The sequence below is a fragment of the Desmodus rotundus genome, chromosome 5 (assembly GCF_022682495.2).
Source record: "Desmodus rotundus isolate HL8 chromosome 5, HLdesRot8A.1, whole genome shotgun sequence".
In the NCBI taxonomy this organism is placed as follows: Eukaryota; Metazoa; Chordata; class Mammalia; order Chiroptera; family Phyllostomidae; genus Desmodus; species Desmodus rotundus.
The window spans coordinates 37,081,535-37,100,474 of record NC_071391.1 but is presented as its reverse complement, the minus strand read 5'-3'; the positions used below and the strand labels follow the sequence as shown (position 1 = coordinate 37,100,474).

Sequence of the window (18,940 nt, the reverse complement as noted above, 5' to 3'; positions counted from 1 at the left end):
ACCCCAGACAGCTCTTCTTCTTCCAGTGTGGCCCAGAGATGCCAAAAAGGTTGGACCCTCCTGTAAGAAGTGTCTCATTTAAATTCTCTAGCAACCCTGTGAAGTCGATGCCATCACTGTTCCCACTTTAGAGGCTGGGGAAGCACTTGTCCAGTGTCATAGCTAATTTGTAGTACTCTTGGTAGACAGCTGTGACTGATCCCTCTTTTATTTGGGGCTTCTTATTTCCTACGGGATCAATACTTGAAAAAACTCTAGTTGGAGAAATGCCAATGTGAACTCAAACAGCGAAGAGAGACTGCTAGGTGAATAGGGATACGGGGTTTCTCTTATGAGCCCTGTTGAGCTCCGAGCTCCCTGGACCCCCTGCACTCCCAGATGTCTCTGTCGGTGACATGTTAGGTTGGTGTTGCAGCCTGTTCAGCAGGAAAGGCAGGCAGGGAGGGTCTGAAGTAGAGAGTCTAGGCCACTGGTTCTCAAACTTAGGTGCATATTGGAATTCACTTACCAAGCACTAAAAGTGACTGCTGTCTGGCCTCATTCCAGCTTAGTCTGGGTGGAGCCCAGGCACTGCTGACTTTTACATGCTCCCTGGTAATGCTGCTGCAGCCTGGGTGAGAACCATTGGTTTGGGCATTCACCTTCATAGTCTGGTTACCATATCTTATACCAACACCAGGAAAAGAAAGATTTTCTTTTATAAGTTAAATGTCTTAATAGGGCTTGTCTCTTTCTTTTTGTGTGTAAATGAGTGACTGGTATTCCTTTTTACCATACTTACCATAAGGTTCCTTTTTACCTTTCATAGCCTCATACCATGCCTCCTCTCCCCCGGACCCTAACTTTGCACTGACAACCACATAGTGACCAGCCCTTATGCAGAAGTTTTACATCGGTTCCTAAGGGGACTGGTGAGAAAGAGGCTCAGCACTCTTATTCCTGCTGGAAGAAGTAGGCAGGTACCATTGCCCGGAGGGCTGCATCCACACTGTTGCTAGGGGAGCTGGAGTGAGAAGTGCTCTCTGCGCGAGGACGTTAGCTAACTACACGCACACTTGTAATCGGGCTTACGCCGTAAATAACGGGCTCCAAAGGATGTCGCTGTCATTTGCAGCTGAGTCTCGTGAACCTGGGTAAGAGAATTGTTTCTTAGTTGGGTACTTGGGTAACTTAAGTTGTTGTTTACTAGTATGTTTACAAAAAAGCCTTTTTTAGACATTTGGAAAAATTATACCCTTGTCAATAAAAGACAATGACTGTCTCACTATGTTGTGTATCTGAAACTGATATATTATTGTATATCAATTTTAACTTTTAAGAAAGACAACGACCGTTTTACCCTAAACTATAATGGCTTTTCTTAACATCTTCATCTTTTTCGAAGGACAGACCCTTGGCTATTCAAAGCATAATTCTGGGATTTTAACTCTGCTTGTTGCTCTTTATCCAGCTCAAGGTCGATGTGTCCTGGGTTGATCAAAGGGTTTGTAACAGGAATGTTTCTGTTGGTTTCTTACAGTACAACAAACACCTCTTCGTGCACATTGGGCATGCCAACCATTCTTACAGTGACCCATTGCTCGAATCAGTGGACATTCGTCAGATTTATGACAAATTTCCTGAAAAGAAAGGTGGCTTAAAGGAACTGTTTGGAAAGGGCCCTCAAAATGCCTTCTTCCTCGTAAAATTCTGGGTGAGTAAGACATTGCTGTGATTTCCGTGGTTTTTGTCTGAGTGGTCAAGTCCCGTACGCGAATGTGGACCAGCACAGGGGCCGTGGACTCACACTGGCAGCACATTCGTGTGCACCTGCAGGATCGTGTGGGTCACAAACTCGCACCTGTGTGCAGTCCGCATGCTGGCCCGTGGTACCCTGCCGCCCCTGCCAAAGAACAGGGTGGCCTCTTCGGGCTTCAGAACTCACTCATGCAATGGCAAGAGGCTTCACAGATGGATGGAGTCACATGGAAAACATAGTGCACTAGACCCTCTTTCTTTTTCTTCTCACTCCATTAAGCAAAGCAACCTATAAATTCCACTGGCGCATAAGACCTGAGACAGAGATGGGGCTGGGATGAAGATAAAGTCTCACGCTTCAGGACAAAATGGCTCTGCCCAGTTCGTGCTTCATTTGTGCTTTAAAACATTCAGTGCAGATTCTGCCAGCTGCTGGGGCTTGCTGATGCCCCTCAGCCTCTGAGAGGAGCTCTGCTCGCTCTTCTCCACTAGTCAGGCTCGGCCGGGGCACTGCTGACGGGTCAGAGACGTTAAAGCGGCCATAAGTGTAATGTGTGTGTATTGGGAGGCCGGGGGCAATGGGAGACCAGGCGACCAGCTAGCGCTGAGTGTTTATAATTCCTCAATCTTGAGAAGAATAAAAAGAAAATAGCTTCAAGTGTTTGCACTCCGTAGCATGGCATTGAAGGCCCTAAGTGAGCTGGTTGTGGGGTGTTTTCCTCGCTGTCTGTCCTGTGCCCAACCTTAGTGTGTATTTGGAGGATGCACTTTTCCCCTTCTCCTCCCTCGGGCCAGCTCCTTTTTCCTTTGCAGTGGTGGCTGGTTCATTATAGCACCTTCCTCGCTTAGGCAGACCATTGATTTTCCTTTTACTCCCATCACGCTTTGTAGTTAATCAGTTCCCATGCTGTGTCATAATTATCTGGATGTGTCCCACTCCTCTCTGGACTTCCGACTGCTCCAGGGGACCTCGTTCATAATAGTGGCTACCATTTATTGAATACCTGCTGTGGGCTGGGAGCTGCACTAATGCTTTATATGTGTCTCATTCAGGCCTCACAGTGTTAAGCGGAATTTGCCTCCCATTCAACCAAGAAAACAAAGAGTCAGAGATTACAAAGGACAGGCATTGGTGATCAAATGATTTTGCAGGGTAGGGACCTGGGTCTTAAAATTGGGTGAGTTTCACTTTGGTGGCTCTGCTGTTTCCTGGCTGCTTCACACCCTGTGGACCCTGGCTACCAAGTCCATCAACAGAGGACTCTCCGTATCTGCAGTACTAAAAAACCCAAGACATGGGGAAACAAGTGGATGAATTAAGGAAAAATTTATGTTTTAAATTCATTGGAGGGAAGTTTACATATGAAGTTTGTTTAGTTTTTATTATCCTTGCATGGTAACTAGCTTTCATTTTTCATGCTTTCTAATTGAATTTGAATTGTAGAAGTAGCCTTTTACTTATATTAATATTCTTGGGATGAGTCATGTGTGTAGATAACATGAACAAGCAATAATAGTCATTTCCCCTGTCTAAATTGGTGGCTGCCACTTAGTGATTTGAATGGTGTCGGGGGCTCAGTTACATGATATAACACAGCAGTTTTCAAAGTGTGGCCTGCAGACCCCAAGGGGGTTCCTCAACATCCTGTCAGTGGATCAACAAGGTCAAAACTATTTTCATTATGACATTGCGGCATTATTCGCCTTCTGCCCTCTGCTGGTGTGCACTCTGGTGGTTCAGGAGCAGTAGGGTAAAACTGCCGAAGCCTTAGCTCCTTCGGGCCGGCAGGCACTCACCGGCAAGCAAGAAAGCAAGCAAGAAGCAGTCGTGCCAAGAATGTTCTTTGTGAATGGTACCGCATCTAGAGCCTGGAGTACCCGTGGCAAAGGGCTGCCATGAGCCTGCCCGCCACGCCCAGGACAGCAGCCGACAGTGTTTGTCACCGGAGATAAAATTCGAGCTTTCGAGTAAAAGTAAGAATTTTGCAAAACTTTTATCTACCTCGGTCAACTTGACAGCTTCCCAGTACTTACAGGACTTTTCTGGTGAGGTCCACAGTCATATTAACAAATGTGATTTTTGGATACGGTACAAGATGGACCAATGGATTTTAATGTAACAGAGTAAGTTTATTGATATGGTTTCAGAGTCTACCCGGCTGCCAGCCTTTCAGAAACTATTACTTGTCAAGTTTTGTTGTAGTAGCAAAGAAAAATGACCACAGTTATCTGATGAGTGCGTTAAAATATTCTTCATTTTTCTAGTTACATATTTAGGTGAGATTGGATTTTCTTCCTGTACTTTAACCAAAGGAGCATGTCGTGACAAATTGAATGTAGAAGCAAGGATGAGAATCTAGATATTTTCCATTAATTAACACATTAAATAGATTTGCAAAATGTAAAACAACCCTACTCTTGTCACTAACTGTTTTTAAATATAGGTGTGTCTAATGGTTTAAAAATGTATGTTAACGTGTAATGAGCTAATTATTGTTTTATTTAGGTAATAAATATTTAAATTTTTTTTTCAGTTTACATTTCCAATACAGAAAATGTAGGTAGACATAACCTCCGGGAACAAAAGCTCTTCCCGGTGGAAAGGGGTTCGCAGCTGTGAAGGGTGTGAAAAGAGGCTGTTCTACCCAGTCAGTGAACCTCCATCAGAAATTACAAGATGTGATGAACGAAACCATTTTCAGTACTTTCAAGTTAAACAGTATTTGTTTTTAATGATAAGGTTTTTTTATAATTAGTCTGTTATTTGACTATAATGTGGAATGGAAAGTACTTTGAAAGTTGTTCTTGTTTTTGCTTCCAGAATTTCACCTGTTTAACTCACAAGGTGATTGGAATAAATGATTTTAGTAAAAGGGTTGGGGCCCTCAGTCACCCGTGGGTCTCCAGACACCGGGGCCTGGATTGCGGATGTTCGGAGTGCGGTGGCTGGCAGCAGGCGTGCGAGTTTACACCTCACTGCTCCAAGATCGGGTCCCGGTGTGTGGGATTAAGATTTGCAGGATTAAAACTGAACACTTCCATGAATATGATGGAAGACATCGCTTCTTAGTATATAGTTGACAGTACTTAATTAACCTTTATAAAGAAATTCAGACATAACTATGCTAAAGGAAGCGAGGAAAGACAACTGTAGTTCACAATTTGCTGCAACTTTAAATCTCATTGGCTTCCTCTGTGACTCAGAATGAACTGCACTCAGAGTAGCTCCTCTTAGATATCAGTAGGTGTTCCGATGGGCGTTTCTTTCTTTTCCCCCCAGTCAGTGTTTCTTAACAGGTGTAACACTCCCTTTGAAATATCTTTTGTGTTAGCAGTTTGCTTACCAGATTTTCTGATTTTTTATGAATTAAGTAAATTTCTACAGATTCTCTGCTCACTCTTCTCCCTTTTTTCTCTTTCTCAGGGCACATAAGATCTCTTGGTTGTCAAAATCAGACTACCTGTTAATTCGTTCATATGATTCTTCCTAAAATTCTGTTTTCAGAGTGTCTGCCGTGTTTAACTTGGGCTCATCGGGGCTAGACCAGGTCAGGGGTTTGCTGTGGAAGGGGTACCGGGTGCCCCCTGTAGTACCTGCACTTAGCCCCAAGCTGCGGACACCTCAGCTCTTTGCCAGTCGACACTTTCAGGAGAATGGGGTAGTGGTGAGCCAAGCGGCAGTCACTCCACTGGTTTCAGGGTGGAAGACGCTGCCTGGTACCCCAGAGCATGAACGAATGGCAGAGCATGGCTGTCTCTCTGCCCTGTGAGCCTTATAATCGCTCGTGTCTGAGTGGTGCGGGCTCTTGAGGGCCCCTGGTGAGATCTTCTTTTTTGTAAGAGCCTTACTGGGTGTTATTTATAAAATTTACACAGCATAACATTTACCGATTTTTAGAAAAATTGACAGACATGTGTAACTATCACTACAATTAAATGTTAGAATGTTTCTGTCATCCAAACAGATCTGTGCACATTTACGCTTAATCCTGTTCCCACTACCAGCCCCCAGCAACTACTAGTCTCCTTTCTGCCTGAACTGATGTGCCTTTTTTTAGACATTGAGTGTAAATGGAATTATTCGGTGTGTGGTTGTGTTCATCTGGCGTCTTCCACTTACCGTGCTTTTGAGGTGGGTCTGTGTTGCAGCGTGAGTGAGTGGTAAGCGCACTGCTGTTGCTGAATGACGTCTCATCGGACGGATATGCCAGGTTTGCTTTTCTCTTCTCCAGTTGATAGACTTGAGGGTTATTTCCACTTTAGGTTTTCGTGAATAATGCTTCTGTGAAGTCTTTGTGTGGGCATATGTTTTTGTCTTTCTTGGGTAACTAGCTAGGAGTAGAATTGCGGGAGCATATGTTTAACTTCTTAAAAAACTGCCACACTGTTTTCTAAGGTGGTTGTACCACTGACATTCCACCCATGAGGTGTTAGGGGTCACCTCCCCCTGCCATTACTTCTGCAAGTATTAGGGTAGGGAGAGGTGACAAGCAGATGTTACAGGTAAGGGGGTTGGTGAGTGGAAGCACCAAGACGGGGAACATGAGAGGTGCATTGGGGTGAGTTCATGTGCTTTGTAGGTGGGTCTTCACTTACGTGGGAAACGCAGGCGAGTAGAAAGGTTAGAAAAGACAAGGAATCAGGATCCAGTTGTGACAGCAGTAGGGAGCAGTCAGTGGTTTTAACAATTTTTTAAAAAGATTTTATTTTTTTGTTTTTACAGAGGGGAAGGGAGGGAGAAAGAGAGGGGGAGAAACATCAGTGTGTGGTTGCCTCTCACATGCCCTCAACCAGAGACCCGGCCCGCAACCCAGGCATGTGCCCTGACTGGGAATCAAACCAGCGACCCTTTGTTTTGCAGGCCGGCGCTCAGTCGGCCATACCAGCCGATACCACACTGAGCCACACCAGCCAGGGCAGCTTTAACAATTTTTGAGCCAGGACAGTTGCGTTCACTAAGTGTTACAGTGACATTCTCTGCATTTTACCTTTTCTACTTCTATCCTTTAATATTTCCTTCTTAAATTCTACACCATATTTAATTACAAAGGGAGGAAAAGTGATTTTCAGGACTGGGAGGGAAGGGGTGCCCCTCTTTTTCAGCAGTGTGCGAACATGACCGTTGATGAGTCTGTCTTTGGGCCACGCACTGGTGCCAGGCTTCAGCAATATGTCAAGTCTCTATTTAATCCCTGTGAGGTACATGTGATTATTCTCGTTTGACACAGAGAGAAATTGAGTAATGCAGAGGCGAGGTGACTTCTGCAGAGTCAGCCAGCTAACAAACACCTAATGTGCTGGACTCCAGAGTGCGTGCTCTTCCCACTAGGTCTGCGCTGGGCCTGTCCGGAGAGCACAGCTCTGTTGCTGACATGATTTCCTTTGCACGGCAGCCGGTGACGACAAGTGAAGCAGCGTAGTTTCTCTGGGGCGTCCTGTCGTTCTGGGATGCTCTGGGGTCGTTTGCATGAGAGCTGAAGTGAATATACTACCGTTACCAGGAAGTTCAGGTTGTAGCCTAAGTCTTCTCGAGAGAGCGATACCACCCTGTTTGCTGCCTCTGGGCGGAAAAGCAGCGTAAGTTTTACATTATGGTTACAAAGGCATCAATATAATATTCTAGACAGCCTTGGAAATGTATAAATTTTAATTCATTCCTAAATTCACCATGAATGTAACCTAAAGTATATACATGTTCATGTAGTTTGACTCAAAGAATGCATTAAATCTGGCACCTGGCTTTTTTTTTTTTTTTTAATCAAACACCCTTCCATGTAGCCATGTGTCATTATATCCCTTTTTACTGTTTTTAGTGACTGCGTGATATCTTATTTACTGGGTGTATCATAATTTAACCATCCTTACTTTATTAGACATTGATAATACGGCTTTAAATGTATGTGCGTATATGTGTATTTGTGTGTGTGTGTACATATACAAATTGCTTTCTAAAGTCGTCAAGCAGTGAGTCTATACCGGACATCTTCATCAGCCTTGTGTGGCCGAAGTTAAAAGCTACACAACTGTCTTATCGTCATTCTGGTTTTTGAATTCTTTGACATCTGCAGTTATTTTTCTTTCTACTCAGTCTTTAATCCTTCATTCTCCATTTCCTCCATTCTAAGACATATACTTGTTCCCATTTCAATAGTTCTAGAAGTGGGGTGCTTCTTATAGTTGACGTCATAAGCACCTTGCCCGCCCCTCCACAGAGAAGTAAGCAGTGGTGTGGTTGTTATTGCTGCCCTTGGTGACCCTCGCCAGTAGAGGGCATCTAGTCACCTCCTTGTCACCCTAGTTATTTGTGCTAGTAGCCCTGTACACATCTAGTGAACATTCTAGCTTAAATGTTAGTTCCTAATTTAAATGTCTCAAACAACTACAGTTTGATGCACCATTGAAATTGTTGTTATTACTGAGGACCAGTGTGGAAGCAGATTTGTGATGAGAGAGGCCAACATTTTGTACTGGCAGAAAATCATCCTCCTTTTCTTCCTTATAAAACAACAATCAGGTGCTGTGTAGGCCCGGAGAAAGGGAGATGTCCACCCACCAGTAGACAGAGCCAAGCTTCGTTTCCACCCTGAATGCGCGCAGATGGGTCGCCAGTGCAATGGCAGACAGCGCCGCTAATTTAAGACAAAATGCCAACTGTCTTGGAATTGATCGTAGAATTTCCAAAGCTAGAAGAGCTGGATATGACTCAGCCGTGCATCCTGAAAGGCAAAAACCCGACTACAGCTTGAGCTGGCTTTCAAAAGAAGTTCCTTTCCAGCCCCATTTAATTTACTTAAGGAAACAAATAAAATTATGGATTTAACCAAATAAATTCAGGAAACTGTTATATCATGAGGGGCCTCAGAATTCCACTCTCTGTCCTGACCGTGCTCAAGAGCGTCAAGTTTTGACCCTCAGGTTACTAACATGCTCCTTATAAACCTTACAGCCAAAAGCTGTTCAGGAGAGTCATTAGTGTGACGAAGGCTTAGTCTCAAATCTGATTAGAATTAGAAAGAAGGAAATATATGAAAATGAAATTGAATGGATGTGTATCTTATTGTTAAAAAACAAAATTCTTATATACATTTAATACAATGTTTCTTCTTTTCTTCGCAATCCTTCTTAAAGTAGTGGTGTCTTAGAAACCAGGATATGCGATGTTACCCTATGGTTATAGATGCTATCTTTTTAAAATTCTTGGAATTACGAACTTTCCGTGTAAACAATTAATATATTTATAGTCATTCAGCTTACTGTCTTAACCTATTTTCTCTGGGGGAGAAAAAAAAGAAAGGCAGTTTTACTCACCAAAGCAGATAAGAGAAGATTTTATGAAACACAGAAAGGAAAGCAACTTATCTAGAAAGAGGGCAGCCTTTAGAAGGTGCTTTTTTATCTTGGTGGGACTGAAATTACATTTGGTGGACAAAGTGACAGGCACTATACATTAAAAACTGGGCTTTAAGCCGAGAAACTGGTGCTGGCACCTGTGTGAACTCGCCAAATGGACCCCTGGTGAGTTTCAGGCTGGTTCTGAGTGGATTCTGCATGATTTCGGCTGGACTGTAGACTTGAGTCTATCATTTGGAACCAAATGTCCCTGTTGCTATTCATGGAAAAGGAAGTTAGCAAATGGAATAATTTTCTCCCTACATGTTTTAAACTGCTGTCAAAAAGGGAAGGGCCTTTCAGCGCAGGTTTTCCATTTTTCTCTACTTCTGTCACATCTCAAATGGTGCTAACTCCTGAAATTTTGTGAACATATTAAGTGATGGCATGATATGAGCGGAAGGAAGATTAGTTAGAAATACTGTCATATTCAGAGGTCCTTACGGGCTAATCCCTAGTAAATTCCCTTCGGGTAGACTGACTACATGATTATCTTCACTGAGAACCTGCCCTTTCAAACACCTTCTCTGGATGGGCAGTCCTGGTGTGTCAAGTACATGTGTGGGAGAGTCAGTGAACTTGCACACCGCCCCTTTTGGTTTGATTTCATAAGAAAAATAGCTGCCTGAGTGCTATTATTGCTTTCTTCCTGTTGTCCCAGCTCCAGGTTCTAAGCTTCTGTGCCCCCCCCACCCCCCGCTGGGAGCGGGGGTCCTATCTGTAGCTATCATTTGTTCAGCAGGGCGATGTCCGTGGTAGATTTGCAACAGTGCCCACCCCCCCCACCCCTCCCCTTGGCTGAAAGTTATTTCATTCAACTAGTGAAATTGCTGTGCGTCCGGTACTGTAACTGCCACTTAGCCAGCTCTGATAGGGCAGATATGGTCAGCATCTGATCGTTTTTCTGGTGATCTTTCTCCAGGAATTTACTGAGAAGCAGGGAGGAGACCTCAAGAGAGTCACAGAAAAACTGTTGCAGACTGTGGCAGGAGTTGTTAGGTCCTCATAAAAATTATTATTTGCATTAGTAATCAATACACGCATCTGTAGTGAGTCATTCGGCAAACATCCCTAGAGAGCTGGGGAGACAGCCGTGAGTGAGAGGCAGACACAGGCAGGTGAGTGACCCCGCTGTGGGGTAGAGGCTGTAAGGGAAATGGGGGCACACGGAGATAGAAGGAGGGACCCTTTTGCCTGAGAATGTTTCAGGAGGCCTCACAAAGACCTGGGACTTGAGCCGAATCTTGAAAGTGTTTGGTCAGTGGAAGGGGAGTGGGAAGGAGTTTTCAGGGGAAGTGGATGTTTGTGCAGAGACAGTCCTACTGGGGGGTGGCAGAGGACCCTGTGACTGTAGGACCTCCAAGACTTAACAGGGGTGTCCAGTCTTTTGGCATCTCGGGCCACACTGGAAGAAGAGTTGTCTTGGGCCACACATTAAATACACAAACACTAACGAAAGCAAAAAAATCTCATAAGTAAGTTCACGATTTTGTGTTGGGCATTCATAGCAATCCTGGGCTGCGGGTTGGACACGAACTCTGGAGGATGGAGAGAGGTGGGAGGGGAAACCCTGACCCTGTCTGCGGCGGTCACCTCATTTAAAAGGACACCTTCTGAATCTCCTGAAAACATAAGTAGAACAGGCAGCCTGGAAAGTGGGATCAGAAGCTCACTCTACTTTTCCCCCAATCTTTTAACCTCAGTTACGCCATGGATACTTTCTTTGTTTTAACCTTGAACTCTTCGGGACATCTATGCAGAATCTAAACTGGGAGTTTCCTGGACCTCATGGGAGAATCCATCTGACAGCTGTTCCCCTAATGCTTTGTGTCCTAGGTCATTTGGCTCAGTGGTTGCTAACAAAGCTGAGGTCATGGGTTCATCCTTTTGTGTGGGGGGCTATTTAACTCTGCTCCCTGCCGTGGTTACAGGCTGGGATGCTAAACCAGTCCTGCAAAGAGCTGCTGCTAACCTCAGGTCCAGGGGAGAGCAGATACAGGGCATTCCTCTACTTCCCAGCACTTACCCTGTTGATGGAGATGTGATTAGCTTCTCTCTGTAATCACACCTCAAGAAAAGCCTGAGAAGGGAAAAGTTGACGTGACACAGAGAGGCTGCTAATTTCCAGGGTTGATTTGGCAAGGAATACGTGGATTACCTGGACATAGTCATAACCCCTCCATGGATTTTAGCCAGGTGTTTAAAATGGGATTCAGCCCCTTGCTGATAGGTGAAATCCTTTCTGCCTTGAGCAGACACGTCTACCCACCTATCCCTTTTAATTGACTTTTTTACATTACAAAAGCAATGTAAACTTCTTGTAAATAGTCCTAGCAGTTCAAAAGACCATAGAAGAGAAGGTGAGAGTCCCCCTCTGCGCAGCGTCCTTCTGGGCTTTTATATTCATCTACAAACGCTGTGCAGGCACCACTGGTTTTTACTTAGACCAGAGTCTCGCTACGTGCAGTATTCGTCAGCTTCACGTTTTTTCTCACTTAAAATATCTTGAGCATAAGATATCTTCTTACAACAATGAGAATTTGAAGGTATGTCCCAATTTTTGTTATTCTTTTCAGTAAAGGTGACTTACTAGTACAGCTGCCAGATTCAGCAAATAAAAATACAGGCCACCCGCCCTGAAGGTGTGACTTAGTTGGGCATCATCCTGCAAATCAAAAGTTTGCTGGTTCAATTCCTGGTCAGACCACATGCCTGGGTTGCAGGTTCGGGTGGGAGAGCATAGGAAAGGCAAGAGATTGATGTTTCTCTCTCTCTCTCTCCCTCTCCCTTTCTCCCTCCCTCCCCCTCTCTCTAAAAACAAATAAATCTTTAAAAGAAAACACAGGCCACCCAGTTAAATTTGAATTTCAGATTAACAGTATATACTATTTTAGTGTTCCTATGTCCCATACAATCTTTGGGACTTACGGATACCAAAAAAAAAACAAACCAAAAACCCAATGTTGTTTATCTAAAAATCAAATTTAACTGGGTGACCTGTAGTTTATTTGGCTACTCTAGACTTTTTAGTTGATTGATTTTGTTGCTGTTTTATGTACGACTTTGCTTGCACAAAAACTCTAGAACAGAAAAAGGTCCGGTTCCTGGGTTGGGAAAGAGTGGTCCTGGGCAGTGCTTGCACACCTGATAAATGTGGCTGAATGTGGTGCGTGCAGGGCCAGCTCAGCTGGGCGCCCAGTACTCATCAATGGCCTCCGTCGGAAAGAGCCAGTCTGGGCAGCTGCTTTGTGTGTGGGGCTGAGACCTTGGCTCTTTCATCTCAGCTGCTGTATAAAGTCACCACTGGCAGTTACCTGAAGTGGTGTGGGTGATATTAATTGAATTTTTTCTTAATGAATGCTGGTATTTGTAGGAATTTGCAATGCAAACAGCCAGCCTTTCAAGCGGTGCATATTGTAATTAGAGCAAGCTTTTAAGATTCTTTGAAGTACTAGATGTTTATGAAATTCAAATGGGGTGCCAATCTGCACAATAAAGGGGCTCTTGGTGGTGTTTTTAAAAATCTTCTATTTTGTAGATGTAAATATATGCCATAATTAGTGGGCAGTACCTCGAAGAGTGGGGGCTGAGTTTATTCCTGTTGTTCTTATTAAAAACAGCTGTGACAGGAGAACTACAGCTGCTGTCCTTTTGTGCCGGGCAGGCGGTGCAAGGGCCCGAAGGGAACAGATGCAAAGACTCGCTTCCCTGTGGGCAGCTTCATCGTTCTCCCCAAAGGCAGGTTGCCTTCCTGGGGAACTCTCCCACGGTCTTCCAACTTCCTCCACCCTCAACCTCTGTTTGCCAGTACAGGCTGACTTCAGAGGTCTTGGCCAGGGGCAGGTATGTGCAAAGGCATCGGGCAAGAGGGTTTGGGAGGAGCCAGCTTCCTCTGAGACGCCCCCAGTCAGAGAGACCCCCCTGCAGCCCTGCCTGGTGGGGCACTTCTGCCTAATGCTCACTGCTCACAGCCCGGTGCAGAGTGATGGTCCTTTGGCACCTGCGGGAGCAGCTGCTGGGCCCACTAGGTGCCCTGCCTGCCTCAGCCTCAGCATGCGGCAGACCTGGACACCCGCCCACAACAGAGCCCAGCTCCTAGTGCCGCCTGCCAAGGAGCCAGATGCTGCCATCGGAAAAAATTGCTTCACAATTTGAAATCTTGGTCCTTTGATCATTGCTCAGAGAGGATGAAGAGGAGAGGTTCAAAGTGGTGGTTTGAAAATGCCAGCGTCTCCTTGTATCCATCAGTGCCTATTATACTCTCTCTTGTCAGGGACTATCCTCTTGATGTTTTCATTTTTACAACCAAGTAATTCCTGCCCAGCCCCTCCAAGCCTTGGGGCGAAAGGGATAGGTGGGTGGGAAGGGAGTGTCACAGGGACAAATGCCCCTGCCTGTGGGGTTGTCTGTTTCCACTTTGTTTCAGCAGGGTTTTTCCCTGTGAAGCCGGTAACAAAGTAGTTGTCATCAGCCCAACTTTGCTTCTGTATGAGCTGCACAAGGCCATCCTGCACTTGGCAACCTTAGTGCTCGCCCTCTCGTACTTCAGCCCCAGGAGCCAGGTGTCCAGATGCCTGAGGCTTTGCAGAGATGACCTCTGGCCTAGCCCTCCCCTCAGAGCTCTGGATCCTGCTAAACTGGGCTAGGCCTAACTTTTCCAAACCCATGAAATGGGAAGAATCAGTCTTTGAATGTGTAATTAAAAATGACATTTTAATTTTTTTTTAACTTCAAAAGCATGAAATGAAATAGTGGAACACTTCTGTGAAAAAATGGGTGGACTGAAGGAAAGGTTATAGAGGAGAAGCTAACCCAGAGTCTTATCTGGTGACCTAAATGTTTTAGCAACTTGGTGTAAAGTAATGAGTGTAAAGAGAAGGAAGATTTAGGGAAGAATTTGGGAAAGCTCTGTTCCCTTGTGTCTGATGCAGGCAGCTCTTGCTGCCTGGTATTATAACTGCTTCTCTTTGAGCTTCTGTTGTTTCCCAGAGATTGCCCACAAATACGCCAGGAAGTTTTTAATTCATTCAACACACGTTTATTAGTGATTGCCTTTTTTTATTTCCAGAAAGAATTCTGTAACGTCTCCAGTTGTATCTGTGTGGGAACAATGGTAATTCTGTACCTGTTTGAGCAGTTAGACCCAAAACTTAGGACTTGCCATAAACTCACAAATCAGAAAATACTGATTTTTGTTGGGAAAAAGCCATTGTTGCATCTGTGCTGAGAAGTGTTGCCTGGGGCTGAGACTGGCTCTGTGGGGACAGTTTTTATCTCATTCATTGATAACAAACCATCATCTACGTTGCGTCCCACCTCTGTAGATGTTATGAAGCTCTGTCTTTGTCTTCGTCCTGGTCTACCTTTTAAATCAATAAGCTAGTAGCAGTGGTGGTCAGTATTATTAATGGACATCATTTGTGTAGCGTGTTACAATCATCTTCTATCACCAGGGTGGCCTGGCCTTTGGAAGCAGGTCTTCTCTGTGGTTAAAAATGAGGACAACATGACTCGAAGAAGTGCCTGCCGCCCATGCTGTAGTCCGATGTCTGGGTGAGAGCGCAGCACATGAAAGAGCCCAAATCTGGGCTAGATGGAAGGGAGGTCTGAAATCAGGGTGGAGTTTAATAAAAGTAAATGTGAACCTCGTGGGTGAGAAGGGGTAAGGAAAGTTGAGATTGAGGGAAAATGCAAGAGAATTGCAGAGTTGTCTTACAGATGTGTCCTTGGGTCTGCGTGATTCCAGAAGGCAGAGCTGTAGGTAGAAGTTACAGGGAAGCCAGTTGCAACTTGGTGGGTGTGGTAGGTAGAATCATGTCCAAGTCCTTCTCCATGATATTTGTGAATATATTACAGTACTTAGAAAAGGAGAATCAAGGTTGCTAATCAACAGATAGGGAAAATCTCTCTATCTGAGTAGGCCCAACATAATCACAAGATTCCTCAAGAGTGGAAGAGAGGGACTTCTGGTCACAACGGAGGAGCAGGTAAACACAGCTCACCTCCTCGCCCAACCACATCAAAATTATGACTAAACTGTGGAACCGCCAGAAATCCAGTTGAATAGAGTCCAACAGCTGTGGAACTCTAGAAACCACATCCATCCAGACTGGTAGGAGACACAGAATGGACTGGTCCCATACCCCCGTGTGGTGGATAATAATTTGGGAGCGATATTGTAACTGAGCAGGCAGGGGCCCAGTCACATGGCAGTTGGTGCATGATCCAACAATCGGTGTTGAGATTTACCAGGTTCCAAACTTGGGGGAGCTGAGAGCATTTATGCTCAGAGCTCTGTTCTTTCCTAAGACCCTGCACTTCCCTTGCTCCCCAAAAGGCTAAAAGCCAAAGCCAAGTCCAATAGTTCCCCATATCCTTATCTGTGCTTAAGCCGGCTGTGCAAACAGTCTTGCAGCAGCTCTCTCCTTCAGGATCTGGGGTACCTTGGCATCGACCTCTGTGTTACAGTCAGGAAAGCATGTGCCGTGTTGAACTGGGTCACAGTGAAGTCCAGGAAAGGCACAAGTCCCAAGAGAGTGGCCCTTCTGTACGTCCCGAGTCCCAAGACCCCAGATAGAGTTCGGGACCACGAGGTGGCAGGTCAGCATCTTGCAAGGCAGGGTCCTTGATGGCTTTGGAGTCAGCTGGAGTGGCCATGATCAGCGAGGCAGCATGCCATTCTCTGTCTTACTAGACCAGGCCACATGACCAAATCCTGACTGCAAACTACCTAGCAGCTAATCAGGGCTCCTCTTCCTCTACACTCACTCCGCCCGCATGGCTCATATCTCACTACCAGCAGCCTGGCTGAATCGTTCTCTCAGCCCTCATGGCAGACCCCCCTTTCCCTGCCTGCCCTTAGTTTTAATCCTGACCCAGAGCTTTCTCCATAACCTCCTATGTGGCTCCTCCCACAAGGAGCTGTGTTTGCCGGTTTCCCTTATCGTTTACATTCTCTTGGCTACCACCTTCAGTCAGGGCGAGTGTGACTCAGTGATGCAGGCGGAGCCGCCTCCCCTGGCGATGTCACAAATCAGGATACATTCTGAAAGTCACATACATACCTTTTTTCCTGGGTCAGTAGCACAGCTATTAGCTAGCCATCAGCTTGCCATTGTTAGGAAAAGTATCTTAACTGCCTGTTGTCCACTTCTCCCATCCTCCAACCCCCAGCAAGGGACTGTGAGAGAACATGCTCTATATCAGGGTCGTTTGCTTTGCACCCCCTTTTAATATTTTGGGAGCAAAGGGCCCCAGCCCCACATCAGGCCCCCCAGCCCAGGGTTCCAGTGCCAGGAAGATAAGTCCCCATAAGTTCTGGCTATAAAAACAAGCAGGGGTTTGAGTTGGTGAAAGAGAATACTGGATTCCCAAGCAGTTCCTCTTAAAGGGCCCACACACAGACTTACTCAGACTGACTCCCTCTGAGCTCCTTCACTGGGGTAGTAGCTTGAAAGGCACCAGTGGTGTACAAGGACCTGACGTGTCTGCCGTCAGGGTGAGAGGTGGGGGACAGCTTTCTCCTGGACTGAAAAAACAGAGGTTTTTCTTCTGAGCTCTGTGCCCACAGAGCCTGCAGGTTAGGGCCATATTGAGACTCCATCAGCCTGGCTCAAATGGTTTGCTTTCCACCCTAGTGAATACCTGAGGCTCCACCCCCTCAATTATGGGCCCACCCAAGGTGTTAACAGTGGCTTTTCCATATGAATGGATGGCTGGTCATTCAGCTCAGGCTTCATAACTTCCTAAATCCTCTCAAACAAGCAACAGCCAGCCTCAGTGAGCCCCTATCCCCTATACCTCTGGTAAGTGGCCCCAGGCCTGCCACTAGCAGCAGCCAGCTTTGGATCAGTCTGGGATCTGCCTGGGAACCTCCAAGCCCAGCACAAGTAGCAGTTATCTCAGATTGCTTTATAGCTCATGTAGGCTGGCCCCAGGGTGGAACAATAGATGGTAGCTGACCTTGGCCTGACCCACCCAGGAAACCCCAGAGACCAGTCAGAGCACCACCATCCTGCCCCTGCACAGCCAGCTGATCCTCCACAGACGGTGGACATTGGTGGTCAGTGATCACAGCCAATCCTTGTAGCTGACTGGCCTGAGTTAATTCTTCCCATTGACCTGCCAACAGCAATCAAGGCTCAACTACAAGAAGAGGGGTACTCACCCCACACAGAGGGTACATCTCAAGTACCCAGTTTGGGTAGTAGGAGAGGCTGTGCCACTGGACCCTACAGGACACCTACTACATTAGGTCATACTACCAAGACAAGGAGTCATAGCAGCTCTACCTAATACATAGAAACAAACACAGAGAGGCTGCCAAAATGAGGAGACAAAGAAACATGGCCCAAGTGAAAGAACAGATCAAAACTCCAGAAAAAGAACTAAACAAAATGGAGAGGAGCAATCTATCAGATGCAGAATTCAAAACACTGTTTACAAGGATGTCGAGAACTCAGTGAGTACCTCAAAACATAAAAAAGATCCAGGCAGAAATGAAGGATACACTAATGCAAATAAAGAACAATTTATGGGGAATCAACAGTAGAGTGAATGAAGCCAAGAATCAAATCAATGATTTGGAACATAAGGAAACAAAAAAACAACCAATTGGAACAAGAAGAAAAAAGAATCCAAAAGAACGAGGGTAGTGTAAGGAGCCTCTGGGATAACTTCAAGCATGCTGACATTCACATCATAGGAGTGCCAGAAGGTGTAGAGAAATAGCAAGAAATTGGGAATTTATTTGAAAAAATAATAAAGAAAACTTCCCCAATTTGGTGAAGGAAATAGACATGCAAGTCCAGGAAGCACAGAGAGTCTCAAACAAGATGAACACCAACAGGCTCACACCAAGACACATCATAATAACAATGCCAAAGGTTAAAGATAGAGAATCGTAAAAGCGCAAGAGAAAAGCAGTCAGTTAACCTACAGGGGAGTTTCCATAAGATTGTCAGCTGATTGCTCAAAAGAAACTGTGCAGGCTAAAAGGGACTGGCGAGAAATACTCAAAAGTCATGAAAGGCAAGGACCTGCAGCCAAGATTACTCTACCCAGCAAAAATATCATTTAGAATGAAAAGGCAGATAAAGAGCTTCCCAGACAAGGAAAAGCTAAAGGAGTTCATCATCACCAAACCATTAGTATATGCAATGTTAAAGGGACTGATCTAAAAAAAGATCGATGGTATGAACAATAAAATGGCAATAAACACATATCTATCAACAATTGAATCTAAGCAACAAACCAAGCAAACAAGAAGAACAGAGAATTATGGATCTGGAGAGCATTTTAATGGTTGCCAGATGGCAGGGCCATTTGGGGAAATGGGTGAAGAGGTGAGGGGATTAAGATGTACTGATTGGTAGTCACAGAATAGCCATGGGGGTGTGAAGTACAGTACAGGAAATGGAGTAGCCAAAGAACTTACATACATGGCCCATGGACATGAACAAAGGTGTGGGGATTGCCTGAGGGAGTGGCGTGTGCTGGGGGGTAGGGCAAAGAAGGAAAAATTGGGACAATTGTAACAGCATAATCAATAAAATATAATTTTAAAGAAGTGACAGAGGGAGGCAAAGGAAGAGATCTAGAGAGGTGACAGCTGGCAGTGTAAGACTCAGCCAGTGTCACTGGCTTTGAAAGTGGGGGAAGAGGCTGAGACAAGGAATGTGGGTGGCCTCTGAAAACTGGACGAGACAAAAGAAGAGACCCTTCCCCATAGCCTCCAAAAGGAATGCAGTCCTGCCAGTACCTTGACCTTAGCCTCATGAGACCCTTGTTGGATGTCTGACCTACAGAATTGTAA

The 18,940-nt window shown here is 45.3% G+C and overlaps 1 protein-coding gene across 6 annotated transcripts in view; it reads left to right on the top strand.

Moving 5' to 3' along the window:
- The window catches only part of TEAD1 (TEA domain transcription factor 1), a 242,405-nt gene that overhangs the window by 201,412 nt on the left and 22,053 nt on the right, over positions 1 to 18,940 (top strand). For all 6 annotated transcript variants that reach the window (XM_053925596.2, XM_053925597.2, XM_053925600.2 and 3 more), the window contains one exon: positions 1,520 to 1,693. In XM_053925596.2, coding sequence (XP_053781571.1) covers positions 1,520 to 1,693 — 174 coding nt within the window. The remainder of the gene's footprint in view (positions 1 to 1,519; positions 1,694 to 18,940) is intronic.